Raw genomic sequence first — 21,057 nt, 5'->3', positions numbered from 1 at the left:
TCATGAAATCCAGCCAAGAATTCAAAGCACTGCAGTATGGGAATAGTTAGTACATAACTTATACAGATATCATGCCTAGGGCAGTGCCTGGCTTACAGTGTCCAATTAATGTTAGAGGAACAAAAAAGCTCTAATGGCATCACTGTATTATAAAGCAAAACAATACAATCATCAAGCAGTTATGCTCAGTCTACTATGTTTAAAGAGAAAACTAAACATGAAATAAATTGTTTGTAAATAGTTAAGAAGAATATATTTTAAAAAAACTCTCACAAATGTTATGAATTGATTTTTAGCCACAAAATAACCACTTAAAATAACGAATTCCCCCAGAATTCTCAAAAGCTGAAGTTTCACTCTTTATTATTTTAATATACAATACATAAAAAAATCTATACAAATAAAAATCCACAACTCAGCCAGACAATTTCTAAAATTCTTTAAAGCAGCCCAAAAGGCAGTCTCCCACTACAATCAGGAAACCAAGATTTTGTCACATTTTTGTGTGTATAGGTGGTTTTGAGAAAAATAATTTACTCCCATTCCACATTCTCTCAGTAAGACAAGGTTAATCTCCCTTAATGATAAGATTCCAAAAATATTAGTTTAAATGTATAAATTTTTTTTAAGATTTTATTTATTTGAAAGAGAGAGGGAACACAAGCAGGGGGGAGCGACAGGCAGAGGGAGAGGGAGAAGCAGGCTCCCCGCTGAGCAGGAAGCCCAACATGGGGCTCCATCCCAGGACCCTGGAATCATGACCTGAGCCGAAGGCAGACACTTAACCGACTGAGCCACTCAGGTGCCCCTAAATGTATAAATTTACTAAAGTGTTGCCCTCTTAAGAGGAAGGAATTAAATGAAAATGTAATCATTTGGGATCATATTCAACACAAATGTAGTGATCAAATTTGAGAGATTTCTTAACAAAACTACTACAAATTCGTAAGAACAAGAAGATAACTAGTAACCACACAAGAAACATCTTGTTCTTTTGCTCTATGGTCACCAAAGTGTTGGAGGAGAAAGTGAGGGAAAGAGATTTCAAGTCTGCTGTTGAGAAATGATTCAGGACTGTAAGTTGATAAAGAATGGGGTTTATATCTATTATCTTCTGGCCAAAATGTACGAGAACACCTGTTAGAATTTGAAAATTGTTTGTGACCGTGAAGCAAAATTTAATGTGATCTTTGATGAATAAATGCCATATTTTTAATGATTAAGTATGGAAATGAACTGAAAACACCATTGCATAAGATGGAATTCTTCTACCAAATAAATGAAGAACTAGAATTTTTCCATTTTTCAGTGCAAAAATCCTGGGTTTCTTTTTGAAGTAACCTTGCCAAATCCCTTACTATTCCAGACAAAAAAGTCAGTATTTTGGGGCAAAATGCCCAACCCTCAACATACTTTTTAAATCATAATAATGTACAAGCACATCCCTGTTGATACAGCTGCTGTTGGATTCTTTGATACTGCCCCCAGGGAACCATAAACGTGGTCTCCAGCAGTACAACCATGAGCAAGAAACCAGAAAATGCTCCAACTTAAGTACTAAAAGGAATTTCTCACAAACTAAATAATTAAAAGTAACATTATCTTCTGAACAAGGTATTCAAAAGTTCAGTTATCAGACCTTCAACATTACAAATGCACTTGTAAAATTAGGAAAAGAGTTGAAAATAGTGAAGTTAAATAATTCATGTAAGGCTCAAGTTCCTATCAAGACACAGGAACTCTATGGCACTTAGCTCTCAAATAGAATTTTCCTTCCCCTAAACCAAGTTTCCTTCTACTTCTGAATAAGCAATACCTACATTCAAAAGCAAGATGCATGTCTGGTGGAGTATGATTGGGTGTTTTGTGGTTTTTAAATCTTCTTTGATGATGGTAGCTTCTTACTGACCTCACAAGCTAAAGGTTGGTAGAAATGTACTACACATTCAGGCAGGTCCTAAAATAGAAAAGTACAGGTCTTGTCCATTTATCCTAGTTAAGTCTGAAAATAATTGTCTACTTTGCTCAGAAGGTTCATGGCAAAATAAATTCAAAGCTTTGGGGTTGCAGAGTAACAGAAATGCGTCTCTTCCCAGTTCTGTGACACTGAAACCATATTTATTAGTATAATACTAGAGATTACTGCTGATGAGTCATCAATAACATATTTTCAAAACCTAAATAAAACATAATAGAATATCCCCTCACCTGATGTTCTGTGGAAAAATCACCTAATCTAAGCATTGTAACCCAAGTTGTTTTAGAATTATAGCAAGGCAAACAACATAACTACATTCATATGAAGTTAATTTAATGCTTATTCAAGCTACCAACTAAGTAAGTAAGATTTTTCTTCTTCAACCAAATGGTAACTTCTAGCATACGGAAGCATTTGCACAATGCAAGTTAAGAGGGCATGGTGGTGGGAGAGGGGGACATGAATTTTCAAGCACTACCAAATTAAATATGGATTTCTAAATGCTTCTAGGATTAATAAATTCAATTTGAAATTCTGTACATAATTATTTTATGAGTAAGCCATACAATGAATCCATTTGAAATTATAATTTTTAAAAGCAACTAGATTATATATGTTGTGTTCCTAAAAGTTAAAAAGTCATAGAAAATCTGCCACGGGGGTTGGGGGGACTATATATTACACTTCTTTTTTTTTAAGATTTCATTTATTTATTTGTGATAGAGACAGAGAGAGCACAAGCAGGGGGAGGGGCAGAGGAAGAGGGAGAAGTAAGCTCCCGTTTAATGGGGAGCCTGATGCAGGGCTTGATCCGAGGATCCTGAGATCCTGGCCTGAGCTGAAGTCAGACCCTTAACTAACTGAGCCACCCAGGTGCCCCTACACTATTTTCTAAATTGTTTTTCCCCAACCATGTTCTAAAAACTTCTTTTCCCTATAATTTAAAAAACTGATGGAAACTTTAATTGTATATATTCCAAACACAAGACGAAAACAAGATTTAGTTCATCTCTCTCTTCTTTTTTTAACGTATACCTTTCTGCACTCAAACTCCATATCCATTATCATCAACCATTCTCCACTCCTCCTCACCTGGCTCCCAGCCTCTGACAACCACTGACTTACTTTCTGTCTCTACACATTTACCTATTCTGGACATTTTATTTTATTTTTTAAAGTTTATTCATTTTTAAGTAATCTCGACACCCAACATGGGGCTCGAATTCACAACCCCAAAATCAAGAGTCACATGCTATGCTCTCCCAATTGCGCGAGCCAGTGCCCCAATTCTGGACATCTTATATATGGAATCTTATTTATGTGGTCTTTGTGTCTGGTTTCTTTCACTCAGCATAATGTTTTCAAAGTCTATCTATTTTGTAGCATGTATCAGTACATGATTTTTATTGCTAAATAATATTGCACTGCATGTATATACTACATTTTATTATTTTTTTTTTTTTGAGAGAGAGAGAGACAAAGTGCAAGCACACGCAAGCCTGAGCATGCACATGGAGGGGTAGTAGGGGGAGGACAGAGGGAGAGGGAGACAGAATCCCAAACAGGCTCCACACCTAGCTTGGGGCTTGATCTCAGGACCCTGATATCAAGACCTGAGCCAAAATCAAGAGTTGGACATTTAACTGACTGAGCCACCCAGGCACCCCTATACTACATTTTATCTATTCATCAGTTAATGGACATTTTTGGCTGTATGACTGTCTCAATTTTAAACATAAATATCAATAGTTCAACTGGTTAAGTGTATGATGCATATATATTATTTATTAACTATTCTTCTTAAGAAGGTCTGGAAGAATTTAAAAAGCAAGTCTTTTAAAACCACACCTATTTAGGATGGCTATTATAAAAAAACAAACAAACAGAAAATAAGTGTTGGCGAGGATGTGGAGAAATTAGAACCCTGTGCACTGTTGGTGGGAATGTAAAATGGTGTAGCCACTATGGAAAACGGTATGGCTATTCTTCAAAAAATTAAAATACAGAATTACCATATGATCCAGCAATTCCACTTCTGATTCTATATCCAAAAGAAGTGAAAGCAGGAACTTGAACATTGAACAGGTATTTGTACACCCATGTTAATAACAGCATTATTCACAATAGCCAAAGGTGGAAGCAACCCAAATATACTTCAGTGGATAAATGGATAAATGAAATGGGGTATATACACACAAAATGGAGTATCATTCAGCCCTAGAAAGGAAAGGCACTGACACATTTACAACATGAATGGATCTTGAGGACATTATGCTACGTGAAATAAGCCAATCACAAAAAGACAAATACTGTACAACTATACTTATTTGAGGTACCTAGAATAGTCAAATTCACAGAGACAGAAAGAAAATGGTAGTTGCCAGGGACTAGAAGTGGGTCAGAGGTATGTCAGTATCCATTAAAACAAAACCCAAAATTGTGAAAGGTGGCTACTTCAGAGAAATGAGATGAGAAGGACATTTACTTCGCATGTAGCATCAGTCAGTAAAGCCTGAGTATATTTACGTCGTATATTTGTATGTACTGCTTGAACAATTTAAATATTTATGGATTCCTTTTTAACATTTATTTCCTTTCAGTCAGCAACAATTGCGAATGAGTAAAATGATTCAGCTAAAAGCATGTTCAAAGTAGTGCTTATTATGACTATGAAAACTACAATGTAGCTGTCTTAAAATGAGTAACTGATTTAAATTAGTAGATGGAATACCAGGCAACAATTTAAAATGCTAAAAGACAATTAATGACACAGAAAATATTTATCATATTAATGAAATATAGTAAGTTTTAAAAAACGGGCAGTTTTAAAACTAACATACAGAATATATGTGTTAGAGAAATAGTACACTATTCCCACTCCCCACCCACTCTTTCCCACACACACTGGGAAGCTATTAAAAAATGTTTACTCAAGTAGAGTGCTTACAGGACAGTTTTGTTTTTTTTTTTAAAGATTTTATTTATTTGACAGAGAGAGACACAGCGAGAGAGGGAACACAAGCAGGGGGAGTGGGAGAGGGAGAAGCAGGCTTCCTGCTGCGCAGGGAGCCCTACATGGAGCCGATTCCAGGACCCCGGGGTCATGACCGGAGCCACCCAGGCGCCCCTACAGGACAGTTTTAATGTCTTTTTTTTTTTTTTTTTTTTTGGAGAGGTATTATTGTAGTCTAAAATGAACAAATATTTGCAGGAAGAAAGTAACAAGAAGGATGTTTCACTTCTTGCCCTCTGTCTTAACTCCATGGGCTAAGACCTTAAGCACATTCTTAACACCCTAAATGTCACTCCTCTGTCCTCCTGCCTCATTCAGAAAGCTACATATTCTCAGCATTGGGTTGGTTAATCTAACCAATTCTGCCTTCTCTTGTTCCTATACTCTGCTCAATAAAGACTTCACGGGAAAATAAATTAAGACAATTTTATGATGCTATCATAAATTCACCATCTTCTCTACCTGCTTGCCATCAACGCTGGCTGAAAATTTCCTATTCACCACTTTCTTCAGAACACCTATATAGCCACTTTATCTCATCTGACTTGAAAGAAAAAACATAGGCCAGCAGGCTTCTCTTCCCTTTGATCTCAGCCCCTCTCCAAACAAACAGAAGCAACAAACCATCACCTCCAGACATCATTTCTGTCTTTCCTCTATGCACAAACATCTACATATCCTTGCCCTAGCCTTAACACTGGTAACTTCACCTGGGTCTCCTCTCTTCCCCTGAACTCCTCTGAGGCCATGTGCCACCAATTATCCCCTCTCTCCTATCTTCCACTTTCTCTTTTTCCAGTAAGCTCAATATCGGCATTAGAAACAACATCAACACCACTACAAAAGCTCCTCCAAACTTTCCTTTCCATCTAGTTACCAAACTCTTGGTTGTTCCTTTCACAGCAAGCTTTCTGAAAGAATTCTCAACATTGTATGTCACTATTTCTCCCTCATCTTCTCCTCAATTCCCTCTTTTACTCCCCCGGTGTCATTTCTCCTCCCTCTTTCACCCCTACCACTCCATAGGGCCACTCTCCCTATGCTCCCCACTTCCTGCCCAATATCCAAATCTTTACCTTAATTTAACCTTTCCAAGGCATCTGACAACTCTTCTTTCTTCAGAAAAGATATACAAATGACCAGTAAGTCATGAAAAGACATTCAACATCATTAGCCATTAGGGAAGTTTAAATCAAAACCACAATGAGATACCATTTTACATTCACAAGAATGGCTAATATCAAAAAGACACACTAAATTTCATACCCATTAAGATGGCCAGTATCAAAAAAAGGGCAAGAATGTGGAGAAATTACAATCCTTGTGCACTGCTGGTGGGAATGTAAAATGGCATAGCCACTGTGGAAAAGTTTGGCAGTTACTTAAAAGTTATAGAGAGTTACCATATAATCTAGCAATTCCACTTCTGGGTATATATCCAAAAGAACTAAAAACAAGGACTCAAACAGTTATTTCTACGTCCACATTCATAGCAGCATTATTCACAATAGCCAAAAAGTGGAAACAACCCAAATATCCATCAATGGATGGGTAAACAAAATGTGGTATATACGTACAATGAAATATTACTCAGCCTTAAAAAGGAAGGAAATTCTGACAGATGGTACAACATGGATGAACTCTGAAGACAAGTGATAAGTGAAATAAACCAGCCACAAATGAGTAAATACTGTATGACAGAGATAGAAAATAGAAGTTACCAGGGGTACAGGTAAAAGAGGTGAATGGGAAGTTACTGTTTACTAGTTATAAAGCGTCTGTTTGGGATGATGAAAAATTCTGGAAATGGATAGTGGTGAGGGATGTTTGTAAATAATTGTGAATGTACTTAATGTCACCGAATCATACCTATTAAAATGGTAAAACTTAATGTTGTATATATTTTACCTCATAAAAAAGACAACAAAAAACTTGTACAGCAGTGCTTATGATAGTATTATTTATAATAGCTAAAAAGTAGAAGGAATCCAAAAGTCCATCACCTGATGAATAAATAAAATGTAACATATTCATACAATGGAATATTACTCAGCAATAAAAAGGCATGAAGTATTGATACATGTAACATGTTGATAAACCCTGAAAACAGTATGCTAAGTGAAAGAAACCAGACACAAAGGCCACATATTGTATGACTCCACTCACATGAAATGTCTAAAGTAGACAAATGTACAGAGACAGAATCAGTGGTTGAGGGGTCTGGAGTGACAAGGAATGAGACTGACTGCTAATGGGTAGGGGGTTTCTTTGGGGGGTAATAAAAATAGTCTAAAATTAAATCATGGTGATGACTGCCTGACACTTTGAATATAGTGAAACCACTGAACTATATGTATACTTCAGATGGGTGAATTTTATGGTACATAAATTATATGTCAATAAAAATGTTATAAAAGAAGTAACTGTATCAGAAAAAGTTTAGGAATATTTTAATTTAGGGCTTTCAAATGAAATCTGTGTCAAACTCTCATTTACCATTTCAATGAAGGAGTGTATCATATGAAGGGTTCAAGCCACACCTTAGGTTAAAGGGTAAGAGCCTGCCTTGCCTCTTTAATTCCTCGAGCTAATACCAGTTCATTTAACTACCATTGTGGGAAAGGAACAAACTCCTACACTGTTGACATGGCAGCTCAATAGCAAGACCACCAAGGAACTGAGGATATAAAGGCTTTGAGGCAACGTATTACAGAGAAAATAATATAAAATTTAAAATCAGAAAATGTGACATCAGACTCTATACACTTAACAGCTCCATGACCTAGAATACAAACTTATTTTTCACCTATAAAATGGGGATAGTACTGGACAGTCCCAGTACCATGAATCAAGAGGTGAAAAGTATTCATACAGCATATGAATTATCTTCTGTTCTACCAGAGTATCCCTCCCACTCCTCTTTCTATTCCATTCCATCTTAATGCCTACAGCTTGCCTGAATCTGTCCTTTTCAAGTCTCTTTCTGGATAGACTCCATAGGCACTGAAGCCTTCACTGTAGTGTCAGACAGTAAGTTGTTCACATGAACCATTTATGGGTACACGTAACAGAAATCCTGAGACAAATGAGATAATAATAAAACACAGAAAAGAGAAATACATATGTGGAAACACTAAGTCACTCTTCATTTAGTTAAGAATAAATATTTAAAGGCAAAATTAGCACTCAATAAATGTTTTTTAAAGAAATAGAAAGCATTCGTACAAAATAATGAAATAGCCCTAGAATTAAGCAATTAGTAATCATTCCTAGCAACTTACTAGATAGTCTGTATGATTTCTCATAGCCTATTCAACTTCAGAATAACATTCTTGTCACCTCAGCAAATTGAGATAAATTTCTAACTTTAGGTAGGATGTCCTCTGAATGGGAAAAATTGTTTTAATTCATGAAGCCTTTCAGTCTACCAAGTAAACCAAATCAAACCAAATTCTTAAATTCTAATCCTTTTTGAAAGACCTAAATGTGAGACAGGAATCCATCAAAATCCTAGACGAGAATAGAGGCAGCAACCTCTTCAACCTTGGCCACAGCAACTGCTTCCTAGACACGTCTCCAAAGCCAAGGGAAACAAAAGCAAAAATGAACTACTGGGACTTCATCAAGATAAAAAGCTTCTGCACAACAAAGGAAACAGTCAACAAAACTAAAAGGCAACCTACAGAATGGGAGAATATATTTGCAAATAATATTTCAGATAAAAGGCTAGTATCCAAAATCTATAAAGAACTTATCAAACTCAACACCCAAAAAAACAAGGAATCCAGTCAAGAAATAGGCAGAAAATGGGGCGTCCGGGTGGCTCAGTCATTAAGCACCTGCCTTCGGCTCAGGTCGTGATCCCAGGGTCCTGCGACTGAGCCCCGCATCAGGCTCCCTGCTCCGCAGGAAGCCTGCTTCTCCCTCTCCCACTTCCCCTGCTTGTGTTCCCTCTCTCGCTGTGTCTCTCTCTCTCAAATAAATAAAATCTTAAAAAAACAACAAAAAAAAGAAATAGGCAGAAAACACCAACAGATGTTTCTCCAAAGAAGACATCCAAATGGCCAACAGACACCTTAAAGAAATGCTCTACATCACTTGGCATCAAGGAAATACAAATCAAAACCTCAATGAGATACCACCTCACACCAGTCAGAATGGTTAAAATTAACAAGACGGGGAACAACAAATGTTGGTGAGGATGTGGAGAAAGAGGAACCCTCTACACTGCTGGTGGGAATGCAAGCTGGTGCAGCCACTCTGGAAAACAGTATGGAGGTTCCTCAAAAAGTTAAAAATAGAGCTACCCTATGACCCAGGAATTATACTACTAGGTATTTACCCCAAAGATACAAAGGTAGTGATCCAAAGGGCACCCAACGTTCATAGCAGCAATGTCCACAATAGCCAGACTGTGGAAAGAGCAGAGATGTACATCAACAGATGAATAAAGAAGATGTGGTGTATATATACATATATATACACACACAATGGAATATTACTCAGCCATCAGGAAGGATGGATACTTAGCATTTACATCGACATGGATGGAACCAGAGAGTATTTTGCTGAGCGAAGTAAGTCAATCAGAGAAAGACAATTATCATATGGTTTCACTCACATGTGGAATATAAGAAATAGTACAGAGGATCATAGGGGAAGGGAGGGAAAACTGAATGGGAAGAAATCAGAGAGGGAAAAAAACCATGAGAGACTCTCTACAGGAAACAAACTGAGGGTTGCTGGAGTGGTGGTGGGTCGGGGGATGGGGTAATTGGGTGATGGGCATTAAGGAAGGCACGTGATGTGATGAGCCCTGGGTGTTATACGCAAATGATGAATCACTGAACACTAGATCTGAAACTAATGATGTACTATTGTTGGCTAGTTGAATTTAAATTAAAAAAAATCTAATCCATTACAAAAAAAAAAAAAAAAAGACCACATGGGACCTAGAATATACGTTAATCACCTAAACTCCAAAGAGTACAGAGAAACTATAGACAAAAACCAATTACCAATTTTTTTCCAATTTTTAAAAATTAATGTTGTATCTTAAAGTGATTGGGGTCTAAGATATATTATTGTTTGATAAAAATAAAAATTTAAAAGCTGCACTATTAAGGAAATCAATAAAAGCCCAATAAAATATCCCTGCTATGTAAACATCTTAAACATGTTATTTTTACTGTATAGGATATTACTCAAACTTCTGAGTCTGCTAGCAGTATTAAACAGAGCCAAAAGATAAAATGGACTCAGAACTTACAGCATTCAAAAATATAAAGAACAATATAGCCTGTGGTTACTGTTCCCTCAAATATGTCCACATTTGCTTATTTAAAAAGGTCCTATACATGACCTACTCCCATTCAAAGTACTCTTTCCCCCTCCTTTTCCAGTTCAACTCCTTGCAAACAGTAATCACGACTCATCTCTACTTACTCTCTCCTCATTCACTCAAACCCTCCATCCTTTTCCTGAACTGCTCCAAAAAGTCATTAATCATCTATCTCAGTCCTTGTCCTCTTTACATATGCTGCAAGGTAAGATTCTCTTCTTAAAACACTCTCCTTAAGTTTCCGTTACTTTCCTTTTTAAAAAAAAAAAAAATTTTATTTATTTATTTGATAGAGACACAGCGAGAGAGGGAACACAAGCAGGGGGAGTGGGAGAGGGAGAAGCAGGCTTCCCTCAGAGCAGGGAGCCCAATGCGGGGCTCGATCCCAGGACCCTGGGATCATGACCTGAGCCGAAGGCAGGCGCTCAACGACTGAGCCACCCAGATGCCCTCCGTTACTTTCCTATACCTCTCTTTAACCCTTGTTCTGAATTTTCTTTCCCTGCCAAAAGTACTCTTTTATTCAAACCTTCAATAAATATATATTGAGCACAACTACCTGCTAGCCACTGTGTGAGGTACTGGAGATCTAGCTGGCGGTTCCAAGTTTTATCTTGAGTCCTATTATCTGAAACCCACTCAAAAAAGTTGGGAACAGCTCCTTCTGAAGTGCAGTCTGTTTGGATTTGTCTGGAATGTAAATCACTATGAGCACAGATTAAACCATGACAGGCCAGCTTGCCTACATATATATTACATCCAGGCATAAGCCTCTGATCAATTACTTAAAACTCAAAAATGACCAGCTAACTAGTTCTAAGCACCAGCCCCAGATTGTGTAACAGTGTCAAGTTGCACATGTGAAGTTGTGGTTTCATGACTTACTTTGTGCCACCTTATTTCTGGTTATTTCTTAATGCCCAGGTCCTGACACATCAGCATCAAAAGCTTTGTCTGAACTTATTTTGCTACTATTGTTAGCAAACTGGTTACAAATTACTACCACACCAATACTCCTTAATTAGTTCCTGAATATTTTGTGTGATATTTGGTAGAAATGAAAATAAGACAACTTTGTTACACATTCACTCCTACAGTAGATATGGATGAAGTTCAATGACCATTATATGTACTGTGTAACTTATTTTTATTTTATTTATTTATATATTTTTAAAGTAAGCTCTATGCGGGGCTTGAACTCATGACCCCAAGATCAAGAGTCCCATTCTCTACCAACTGAGCCACCCAGGAGCCCATGTATAACTTATTTTTAAATACCAATCTCAAACCATAAAATAAAAAACCTAAGAAAGGTTTTTTATTTTTATTTATTTATTTATTTATTTATTTATTTAGAGAGTGAGCAAGCTGGAGAGTGGGGTGGGGGAGGCAGAGGAAGAGGGAGAGAGAGAATCTCAAGCAGACTCCACACCCAATGTGGAGCCTGACGTGGGGCTCCATCTCACAAACCTGAAATCACGACCTGAGCCAAAATCAAGCATCAGACGCTTACCCAACTAAGCCACCCAGGTGCCCCTCAAACCATCAAAACTTTTTTTTTTTTTTTAAGACTTTTTAAATTTATTTGACAGAGAAAGGGAGAGAGACAATGAGAGAGGGAACACAAGCAGGGGGAGTGAGAGAGGGAGAAGCAGGCTCCCTGCAAGCAGGGAGCCCGATGCGGGGCTTGATTCCAGGACCCTGGGATCATGACCTAAGTTGAAGGCAGACGCTTAACAACTGAGCCACCCAGGTGCCTCCATCAAAACTTTCTAACAGCAAACAGTATGAGACATATTAAGAAATGACCATGATACCTTACAGTCTATGAGAACAAAATATGGTAATTATGAAATCTTGATGTTATCTGGATTTTTGTCAGAAGCAGACACACTTATTACAGCATTTTAATAAGTTGTATATTTGAATGCCAAGAAAAAAAAATCCCATTCACTGGGTTTAGAAAAAAATTAGCGAAATTTTGTATCAGGATCAGATCCATAAAAGCAGCTTTGGGAGATTCCCTTACCAAATAATATAACCCTCTCCAGAATTTATATTTAAGCAGGATCTTGTGCCAAGTAAAGAAGGTGTAAATCTAGTCCTCTATGCTTGACAAGCCGAACATAGTAGCTACAGTATTTCAGCACTGTGCAAAAGGCAAAGGAGACAGAGATCATAGAACGCTGCTCTGTAAACTACTAAAATTAACTACAAATGGAACAGATGCTTTAAATCTTCAGACTTATTTTTGATCCATAATCCATGTAGATCAAATTGCACCAATGGTACCAATGGGGTGTGCCCCTTCTGCTAAGAAAAAACTCAGGAATTTTTGCCTAAGCAAAAGAAAAAAAAAAAGCAGCTTAAGCAGCTTCTCATAACTTTTACTCTATGTATAATGTTGCAATGCATTTGCCGTAAGCCTTTGCTTGCATAATGGAAGAATATTTTCTTTACTAATGGGAAGTTGACTTTAGAGAGTACTCCAAAGCCTTTCCTCTTTCATGCTTCCTCAAAATAAAAAATCCCTAATATACTGTTCTTTTCTATACATAAGAGGTGACTTTCCAGCGCTCCTTTTTTTGAATATTTATTTATTTATTTTTGAGAGAGAGAGAGAGTGCAGGTGTATGTGGGGGGGGGGGGTGAGAAACAGACTCACTGCTGAGCCCAGAACTCAATGGATGTGGGGCTCCATCTCAGAAACCTGAGATCATGACTTGAGCTGAAATCAAGAGCCAGGCGCTCAACCAACTGAGCCACCCAGGCACCCTGACTTTCCAGCACTTTCAAAGCACAAAGAAATGCACCAGGTTTCCCCCACCCCACCAAAGCAGTAGTTTATTTGGAAAAGAGAGTATGTCCTTTTCCCAAGGGAATGAATAGGATGAAAACACCACAAGTCAACATAAAACAGCACATTACTTATTTCTATCACAAATTTCAAACTTATCCAAGATGTAATGAGAAAAGAAACACTACCAATATTCCTTTCCTTGAAACCATCATTTTAGAAAATAAAGGAACACTACTACAAATGAGGTGACAACACTGCACATCTTTCCAAGGGTACTTTACCAATGGAGATTAGTATGGCAAAGAAATACACAATAGATTTTTTTTTTAACTTGCATTGCAATCATCAATGATAATTTGATTAAAGAGAATCTCATTTACCTTTCTGTCAGTGGTTAAACCTAAATAGAATCTACAATATAAAGCTCAAGAATTGCTAGTATTTAATTGCACAGCTTTATGAGATAAATACATTCTTCTATGGATCACTTTTATACTTCAAAACAAACATTAGAAACTCCTGAAAGGGGAAAGTAACCACAAGAGAGCTATTTTAAAACCAAGTTTCTTGGGGCACCTGGGTGGCTCAGTTGGTTGAGCATCTGCCTTCAGCTCAGATACTGATCCCAGGGTCCTGGGATCAAGCCCTGTGTCAGGCTTCCTGCTCAGCAGGGGAGGGGGGTCATCTGCTTCTCCCTCTCCCTCTGCACCTAACCCTCCCCCTTGTGTACTCCCTCTCTCTGAAATAATTAAATAAAATATTTAAAAAGAAAAAAAAAAGTTTGTTTCTCCAATATCCCTGAATAAAACAACAGAAAAATGACTGAGCTGATGAAGTTACTAAACTGTATAATTACTTCTATTTTCTAATTAAATATCACTACTATGTTCTCACAGACTGTAAATAATAATTCTATTTTATATATGATATAGGTACATGTAATATAATTATATTACTTACATAACGTACTTAACATAATTATACAAATACATTTAAACACATAATATCAGATATGTACATATTATCTAAATGTGAATATATAAATATAATATCTCAAGATCAAAAACTAATCTATTTATTTTTGGCAAGGGTATAAGAATACATTATGAAAACTAAAGAGCTTTAAAGCTATAGTATATAATGCTCTGTATCACATCCCACCGTATCAATCATGAATTGTCCCTTTTTGTGTATATAAGACAATGTGGTACACAGCTTATGCATATCCTTACAGTTTTATAGGTGCCACAGATACATATGTTCAACAATGCATATGTTAGAATAGTGTGCCTTTCAAAACACAAGATTGAGTATAGACTAGCACATTTTAATTTTTATTTATTTTTAGTTTTTTTAAGTAGGCTCCACACTCAGCGTAGAGCCCAACACAGGGCTTGAACTCACAACCCTGAGATGAAGACCTGAGCTGATATCAAGAGTCAGACACCTAACTGACTGAGCCACCCAGGTGCCCCAGAACTAGCGTACTTTTAATTGGGTTCTCTCTAGGTGTCAAGTTTAAGTATATGTGAAATACATAATATATGCAATCAACTTTAGAAAGAATACAGGGCTGAAAGAGATAGAAGTTTAAGTCCCAGATTTTCCACTAACTGGGTTTGTCATCTGACAATCCTAAGCCTGTCTTCTCATCTCTAACCAGAAAACTACAATAATTCATAACTTCCCCTTCTCATAGAATTGTTGTAAAAGCCAAATGAGATAGTATATATGAGCATCACATAAGAGATAAAGCCCTATGCAAACATATAGTATTTTTCTTATATCCTGCTAAAATTATTAAATATCACCATAGCAACTAGTTTTATGTAACAACTGCTTTAAAGCAAGAAAAGCACACACTACAGCATTCCCACCCAACTATGAAATGCTATGTCAGCTTAAGGATAAGAAAAAACTTCTTTAACCCTCAAGAAAAAGAGAGGAAACTTGAAACAAATGATTTAATGATTTAATTACTGATCATTTTCTCAGCTCAGGTCAGAGGTTAGACAGACTCTTAAAAACAAATATACATGAAATTTCAGGAAATAGGCTTTTTTTTTAATTGGCTATTAACTTACTGCTCTTGCATTTCCACAAGACAATTTGTTCTTGTAAGCCTAACATGGGACTGATTTATTCTTCATTCAAAATTCTCAACATCTAAATAAGTTACTTCAAGCACTGTCCCCTTTCAAGCTATATAATCCTATTCAAGCAAGTGAAAACAATGCAACTTCTGGCTTCTGGTTTTAAATCTGTCTCAAATTTTCTCTAAAACACCACACAACAGCTTGAATATAACCAGTATTCAGTTAATGTCTGCTGAATGCTTTGCTAAACTCTGTTTTGCTTTTTGAGACATGAGGGAAGCCACTGTTTTTAGTTTATACCAAGTAGAATCCACATTTTAGCATAAGCAGCAGCAACGATTTGCAACACATAGTTTCTCAATTCTGTTCAGAAGACACCTACTCATAAGTTAGCTGTGTATTGCAAAACACTTAACAGGGTGCTCCAGAATTACCTGACTTGCCTCTAAGATAGGGAGGGAATGCACCTGGACTCTTCACAGTAAGTACAAATAAAGGAAAATAAAGTAACTGAATACTTTTTTTTTGGCACGCAAAAACCAATTACTAACATCCACAGGAGCAAAATCCTAGAACTGAATTATTATTTAGGAATTACCTTTAAAAACAGGGACGCCTGGGTGGCTCAGTCAGTTAAGCGTCTGCCTTCAGCTCAGGTCATGATCCTGGAGTCCCTGGATCGAGTCCCGCATCGGGCTCCCTGCTGCTTGGGAGTCTGCTTCTCCCTCTGACCCTCCCCCCCATGTGCTCTCTCTCTCTCTCTCTCTCTCTCTCTCAAATAAAAATCTTTAAAAAAAAATAAATTGAATATTGAATATTGTACAAAAATTTTAAACTAAACTCAGGATACCAACCGTTGTTGTAAAATTAGTATCTATATAAAATATATTTTTTAAATTATGACTTTAGATGTTTAGGCCTTATGTCAGAAAGAACGCCTCAGAAAATGAGAAACTTTTGTTCAAATCCAAGGCTGACTGCTTCAATACCGAGAAGAGTAATTATCAATCTCTGAACTGTAAAAATTTAACATTTGTTTGATTTTTACAAACCAACAGCTTGTTTAAATTTAAATAATTTCAAACTTGCGGGCACCTGGCTGGCTCAGTCAGTAGCACATGAGACTCTTGATCTCAGGGTCATGAACTCAAGACCCATATTGGGAGTAGTTTACTTAATAGAAAAAAAAATTTTTTTTAATAATAATTTCAAACTCGCTATAAACATTTTTTTTTTTAAGACTTTATTTATTTATTTGACAGAGAGAGAGCGAGAGCAGGAACACAAGCAGGGGGAGTGGGAGAGGGAGAAGCAGGCTTCCCGCTGAGCAGGGAGCCCAATGTGGGACTCGATCCCAGGACCCTGGGATCATGACCTGAGCCGAAGGCAGACGCTTAACGACTGAGCCACCCAGGCACCCTCGCTATAAACATTTTTAAAAGATTTCTCCACACCCTCTTTCAACATATGTGGCTTATGTGGCTGTGGTTTCAGAAAGAGAGCTATTTTCTGAAAAGGTGAGCATACAAGCATACGATTACACAGTTCACAAAAACAATGGAGTCAGAAAATGTATATGAAATGACAGGTTGGTATGTTATTGCACATGATTTTACAAAAGTCATTCAGACAATAAACATCTACTGAGCCACCTGCTATCAGCCGCTGCCCTTGAGAAGTTCACTATGTAAACAGCAATGATAAATCATGTAATCAGATAAATTACAGCATAATGTGTTAGAGGAAAAAATATAGCAGGTAATATATAGAGATAAATTCCTCTGGCCAACTCATTTTGAGCTATACATCACCTAGAACCTTGCTAAAGAGTACGGTCCATGAACCAGCAGAATTGCCATCACCTATTAGCTAGTCAGTCAGAAATCTCAGGTCCCAAGCAAATCTAGTGAATCTACATTTTAACAAGATCCCCAGGTAATTCTAAAGCACATTTAAATTTTGAGAAGCACTGGCCTGGAACATAACTGAAAATATGCAAGCGTCATCTTGTACTTTTAAGATCTTTGGGCCCCATCCTGAGCCATTTTACAAATGTATACACAATTTTAACATGGTCAGCTACCTAGTTTCACAGATTAAGAACAAACTGGGAAATACCACTAACAAAGAAAGAAAACAGAAAAAAACTAACAAAAAGCAATCTCAAAAAGAGATGGTTGTATGGGGCCATTTAACATAGCAACAATCTACCCTTTCTGCCTAGATAGGTCACACTATAATACAGAAGTATAATAGTAATTGATATTCTTAAATGTGCCTCCTCTAACTAGACCACAAATTCCTTGAGGACAGGGACCTAGTTTTATTCGTACACACTTATATCTGTAAACTGAATGATCCTAAGTCACTGAGCTAAGTTCCAGTTAGGCAACGAGATATATAACACATTTCAGAAAAAGTTACAATAAAAATGTGACTTGGGGCGCCTGGGTAGCTTAGTCAGTTAAGCATGTGACGCTTGATTTCAGCTCAGGTCATTATCTCAGGGTCAAAAGATCAAGCCCAGCATGGAGCCTGCTTAAGATTCTCTCTCTCCCTCTCCCTCTGCCCCTCCACCACCACCACCACACACACTCTCTCTCCAAAAAAAAAAAAAAAAAAAAAAAAAAGTGACTTTTTTTTGGAAAGAGTAAACCCTGCCCATTCCATAACAATCCATTCACTAGTCTAAGAACAGAGGCTTTACCAAATCTATGGCTCCAAATCCAAATGTCTTCTCTGATTGTATTCAAACTCACTCCTAGGGGACACCCCGGAGTGGAGTAAGCAGAGAAAAAGGAGAAAGATTACATGAGAATGGAAGGAGAGCAGAAATCACGGAAATCCTCCATTCATGAAAATATAAACAACAAAAATTGAAAGTCACACAAAAGATACAACAACCCTAGAAGAGAACAAATGTTACTTTAACAACCATTAGCTCCATGTTCCTTGCCTCTGTGAATCAGGCTCATATTCACAATCCTCCTAAGAACTTCTCAAAGATGCTTTAACTCTAGAAACATTTCTCATGGCCTCCAATAAGCTGAACAGAGAAGGTTTATGATACAAAAATTCACACTTCCAAGACAGCAAATTTCATGAAGTTCTAGTCCTCACTCTCCAAATAATCATTAGTTTTCTTGCCTATGTCCATACTCACACAATTACTCCATTCAGAGGCCTTTCCCATCTGTTAATCTGAATGCACTATCCAATGTTAGCCACTAGCCATGTGTGGCTATTTAACACTTGAAATGTGGCTAGATCCAATTGAGATGTAGGATAAAGGTAAAATACATGTTGAATTTGAAGACTTTTTACCAAAAAAGATGTAAAATTATCTAATTGGTTTCTTTGTATAACAATGATATGTTGAAATAATATTCGGGATATAATAAAATAATTTCAACTGCTTTTTGTTTTAGTTTTTAATGTGGCTACTAAAAAATTTTAAATTATAGGGGCACCTGGCTGGCTCAGTTGGGGGAACATGTGACTTTTGATTTCAGGTTGTCAGTTTGAGCCCCAGGTTGGGTGTAGAGATTACTTAAAAATTAAAAAAAAAATAATAAAAAATCTTAAAAAGAAAATTTTAAATTACATATGTGGCTCACATTATACTTCTATTGGACAACACTAGTCTAAATCCTGTTGATTCTTCAAGGCCTAATTCAAACACCTTTGCTTCCATGAAGCTTTCTCCAATAACTGCAAATGAAGTGGCTTCTGCCCACCCCACCCCACCCCCCGGAAATCCCGTAACACTCACTCACATTCCCAAAGAGCTGGATCAATTTTACCTTGTTACTTAGTGTAACTGTCACAGCTCCAATATAAGCAAATTGAGAAAAGAAACTACACGTAGGTCACCGGTAAGTTCTCCTCTTACACCTTGGAGAGTACATGCATGCACTAAGGTGATACTGGATGTCTGCTAATTGAAAGTTGAATTTCTCAGTTACTATATTATCTATCCCTTTCAATGATTTCCGTTTCTTTCTCAAGGATTAAAGTCCATGTCTAAAATGTCCTGTATAATTTTAGGCAAACAGCTTTATTACATGAGCTGTATACATGTCATGTGATGAAAAAGCAAATCTAAAACTATCTAATACATGTGGTCAATATACTTAAATATAAAAATTCAAAAAGCCTCTAAGGGTTTCATATTTTTTTATGATATTGTCCCTAAAAATATATTTTAAAGATCAACTATTTCAAAAGTAGGGGCCTTTCCCAAAGATTAACGACACTGGGTGACTAAAGTCCACCGAAAATTATTGGAGGTCCCTCCCCACCCCCCACAACCCTGAGTGTAAGTCAGGTAAGCACGCAAAGGCTTGGGAGCAGCAAGAGCAATGTCCAGAAAGCATCCAAAGCTGTAAAGACTGAGCTGTGAGGAAAGTGGTCGGAAGAAAAAAGACGACTTGTGTGAGACGAATAGTGGGAACTGTTGAAATGCAAAACAAGAAATAAAAACTAGGATAAAAAATATCTCAACTCTGTGGGAGGGATCCTCCCTGGGTGTATCTCTCAACCTCTCAGGCAAAGGTTGCCGTGGTCATTTCAAGTGTCTCGTCTTCAAATGGTATTCTAGCGCCTCAGATCTATATCCACGCAACTTCCTTCCGAACCAACCTACTCTCACTCCCAGGGCCACATATTCCGGCCAAACCCAGCCCTGAAGCCACCCTCTCCAGCACGTTTTGGACCGGTGAACGAAACAGGAGGACCGAACTGAGGCCCAGGACCTGGACGACACCCCTCTCCCTTGGAGTCGGGCCTCAGCCCCTCTGGCTTGACGGAACTGGCTGAAAGGACCCGGCCGGCAGAGGGGGCGGGGCTGGGCAGTGGACTTTGTCCAGGACGGGTCTTCCCGTTCCACGCTGGCGCCTGCCAGTGCCTCAAGGACCGGCAGGATGGTGAGAAGGAAGAATATAGGGGCAATAAGAATCAGCCCTGGGCTTTCACTCACCAGCCGTCGCTGCTTGACGTTGGCCCTAGCAGAACCTCTTCTCCTTCCGCCATTGCTGTTGACGTCCACGTCACTTTGCCGAAAAGTGGACCCGGCGCCGGGACCGACTCGGAGACCCAATGTCGTAAAAGATTCTCGGAAGTCTGGGACTGAGCTTCTGGAGAGGAAAAGAGAGAGGGAGGAGGCAAGAGACGGGAGGAACGCAACGTCACGACATCCCCAGAGCAAAAGGCAGCTTGGGGGAGGAGACTTAGTCAAAGCTGTTGCCCTTTCAAAGACTACATGTCCCAGGATGCCCCGGGGACCCGGACGGAATGAGGGAGTAGGGAGAGTGGGCGGAGCTTGATGAGGGAGCGTGACCTGGTGAAAGGCCTTGTGAGCGTCGCTTTTTAGCGTCCGTTTGGCTTCTTCATTACGTCTTGGCGTCCTTCTTAACAAAGTCAGAATCGGGAGTCCTAACTAGGGGAGAGAGTTGGAGAGGGGGGAATTCCACAGGGAAGGTGAAGGTAGGAGTATAGCCACACTGTAGTCATTTCCTGCTGTAACAACTCGGTTTGCGGAAAGAGTTGGGTGTGAGAAAGGTCACGCCCACCCCTATTTGTGGGGCGCGGTCAAAAGTACAAATGGAGGCCGCATACTTTATGCCTGAATACTTGGAAGTTGTTTGAAGTTGAAGTTGTTTGAAAACAAGCGCTAAAAATAAAGGAAATATGCTCCAACCTCCCACCTTTATATGTATCTTCCTAATAACCTGGAAGGTCAAATCCAAATTCAGATATCTAGAATTCCTGGAGTCCCAAACAGAGCCGCCACATTTCTTCTCTTCCCACCCTACTTCCTTTCCAGTTCAC

The 21,057-nt window shown here is 38.1% G+C and overlaps 1 protein-coding gene across 3 annotated transcripts in view; it reads right to left on the bottom strand.

The window, feature by feature from the left end:
* TBC1D23 (TBC1 domain family member 23) overlaps nucleotides 1-20,817 on the bottom strand; it is a 54,629-nt gene extending 33,812 nt beyond the window's left edge. The window contains exon 1 of one of the 3 annotated variants that reach the window (XM_035015229.1): nucleotides 20,207-20,817. In XM_035015229.1, coding sequence (XP_034871120.1) covers nucleotides 20,207-20,259 — 53 coding nt within the window. In that variant the 5' untranslated portion in view covers nucleotides 20,260-20,817. Of the gene's footprint in view, nucleotides 1-1,820; nucleotides 2,198-20,206 lie in introns of those variants that run through there. The other 2 variants (XM_035015227.1, XM_035015230.1) reach the window with 2 other exon arrangements.
* Nucleotides 20,818-21,057: the final 240 nt, after the last annotated feature.

Source organism: Mirounga leonina, unplaced genomic scaffold (assembly GCF_011800145.1).
Source record: "Mirounga leonina isolate KUSES-001 unplaced genomic scaffold, KU_Mleo_1.0 Mir_169, whole genome shotgun sequence".
In the NCBI taxonomy this organism is placed as follows: Eukaryota; Metazoa; Chordata; class Mammalia; order Carnivora; family Phocidae; genus Mirounga; species Mirounga leonina.
Note: the sequence above shows the minus strand (reverse complement) of the source record. Positions and strands in the feature narration are given on the sequence as shown.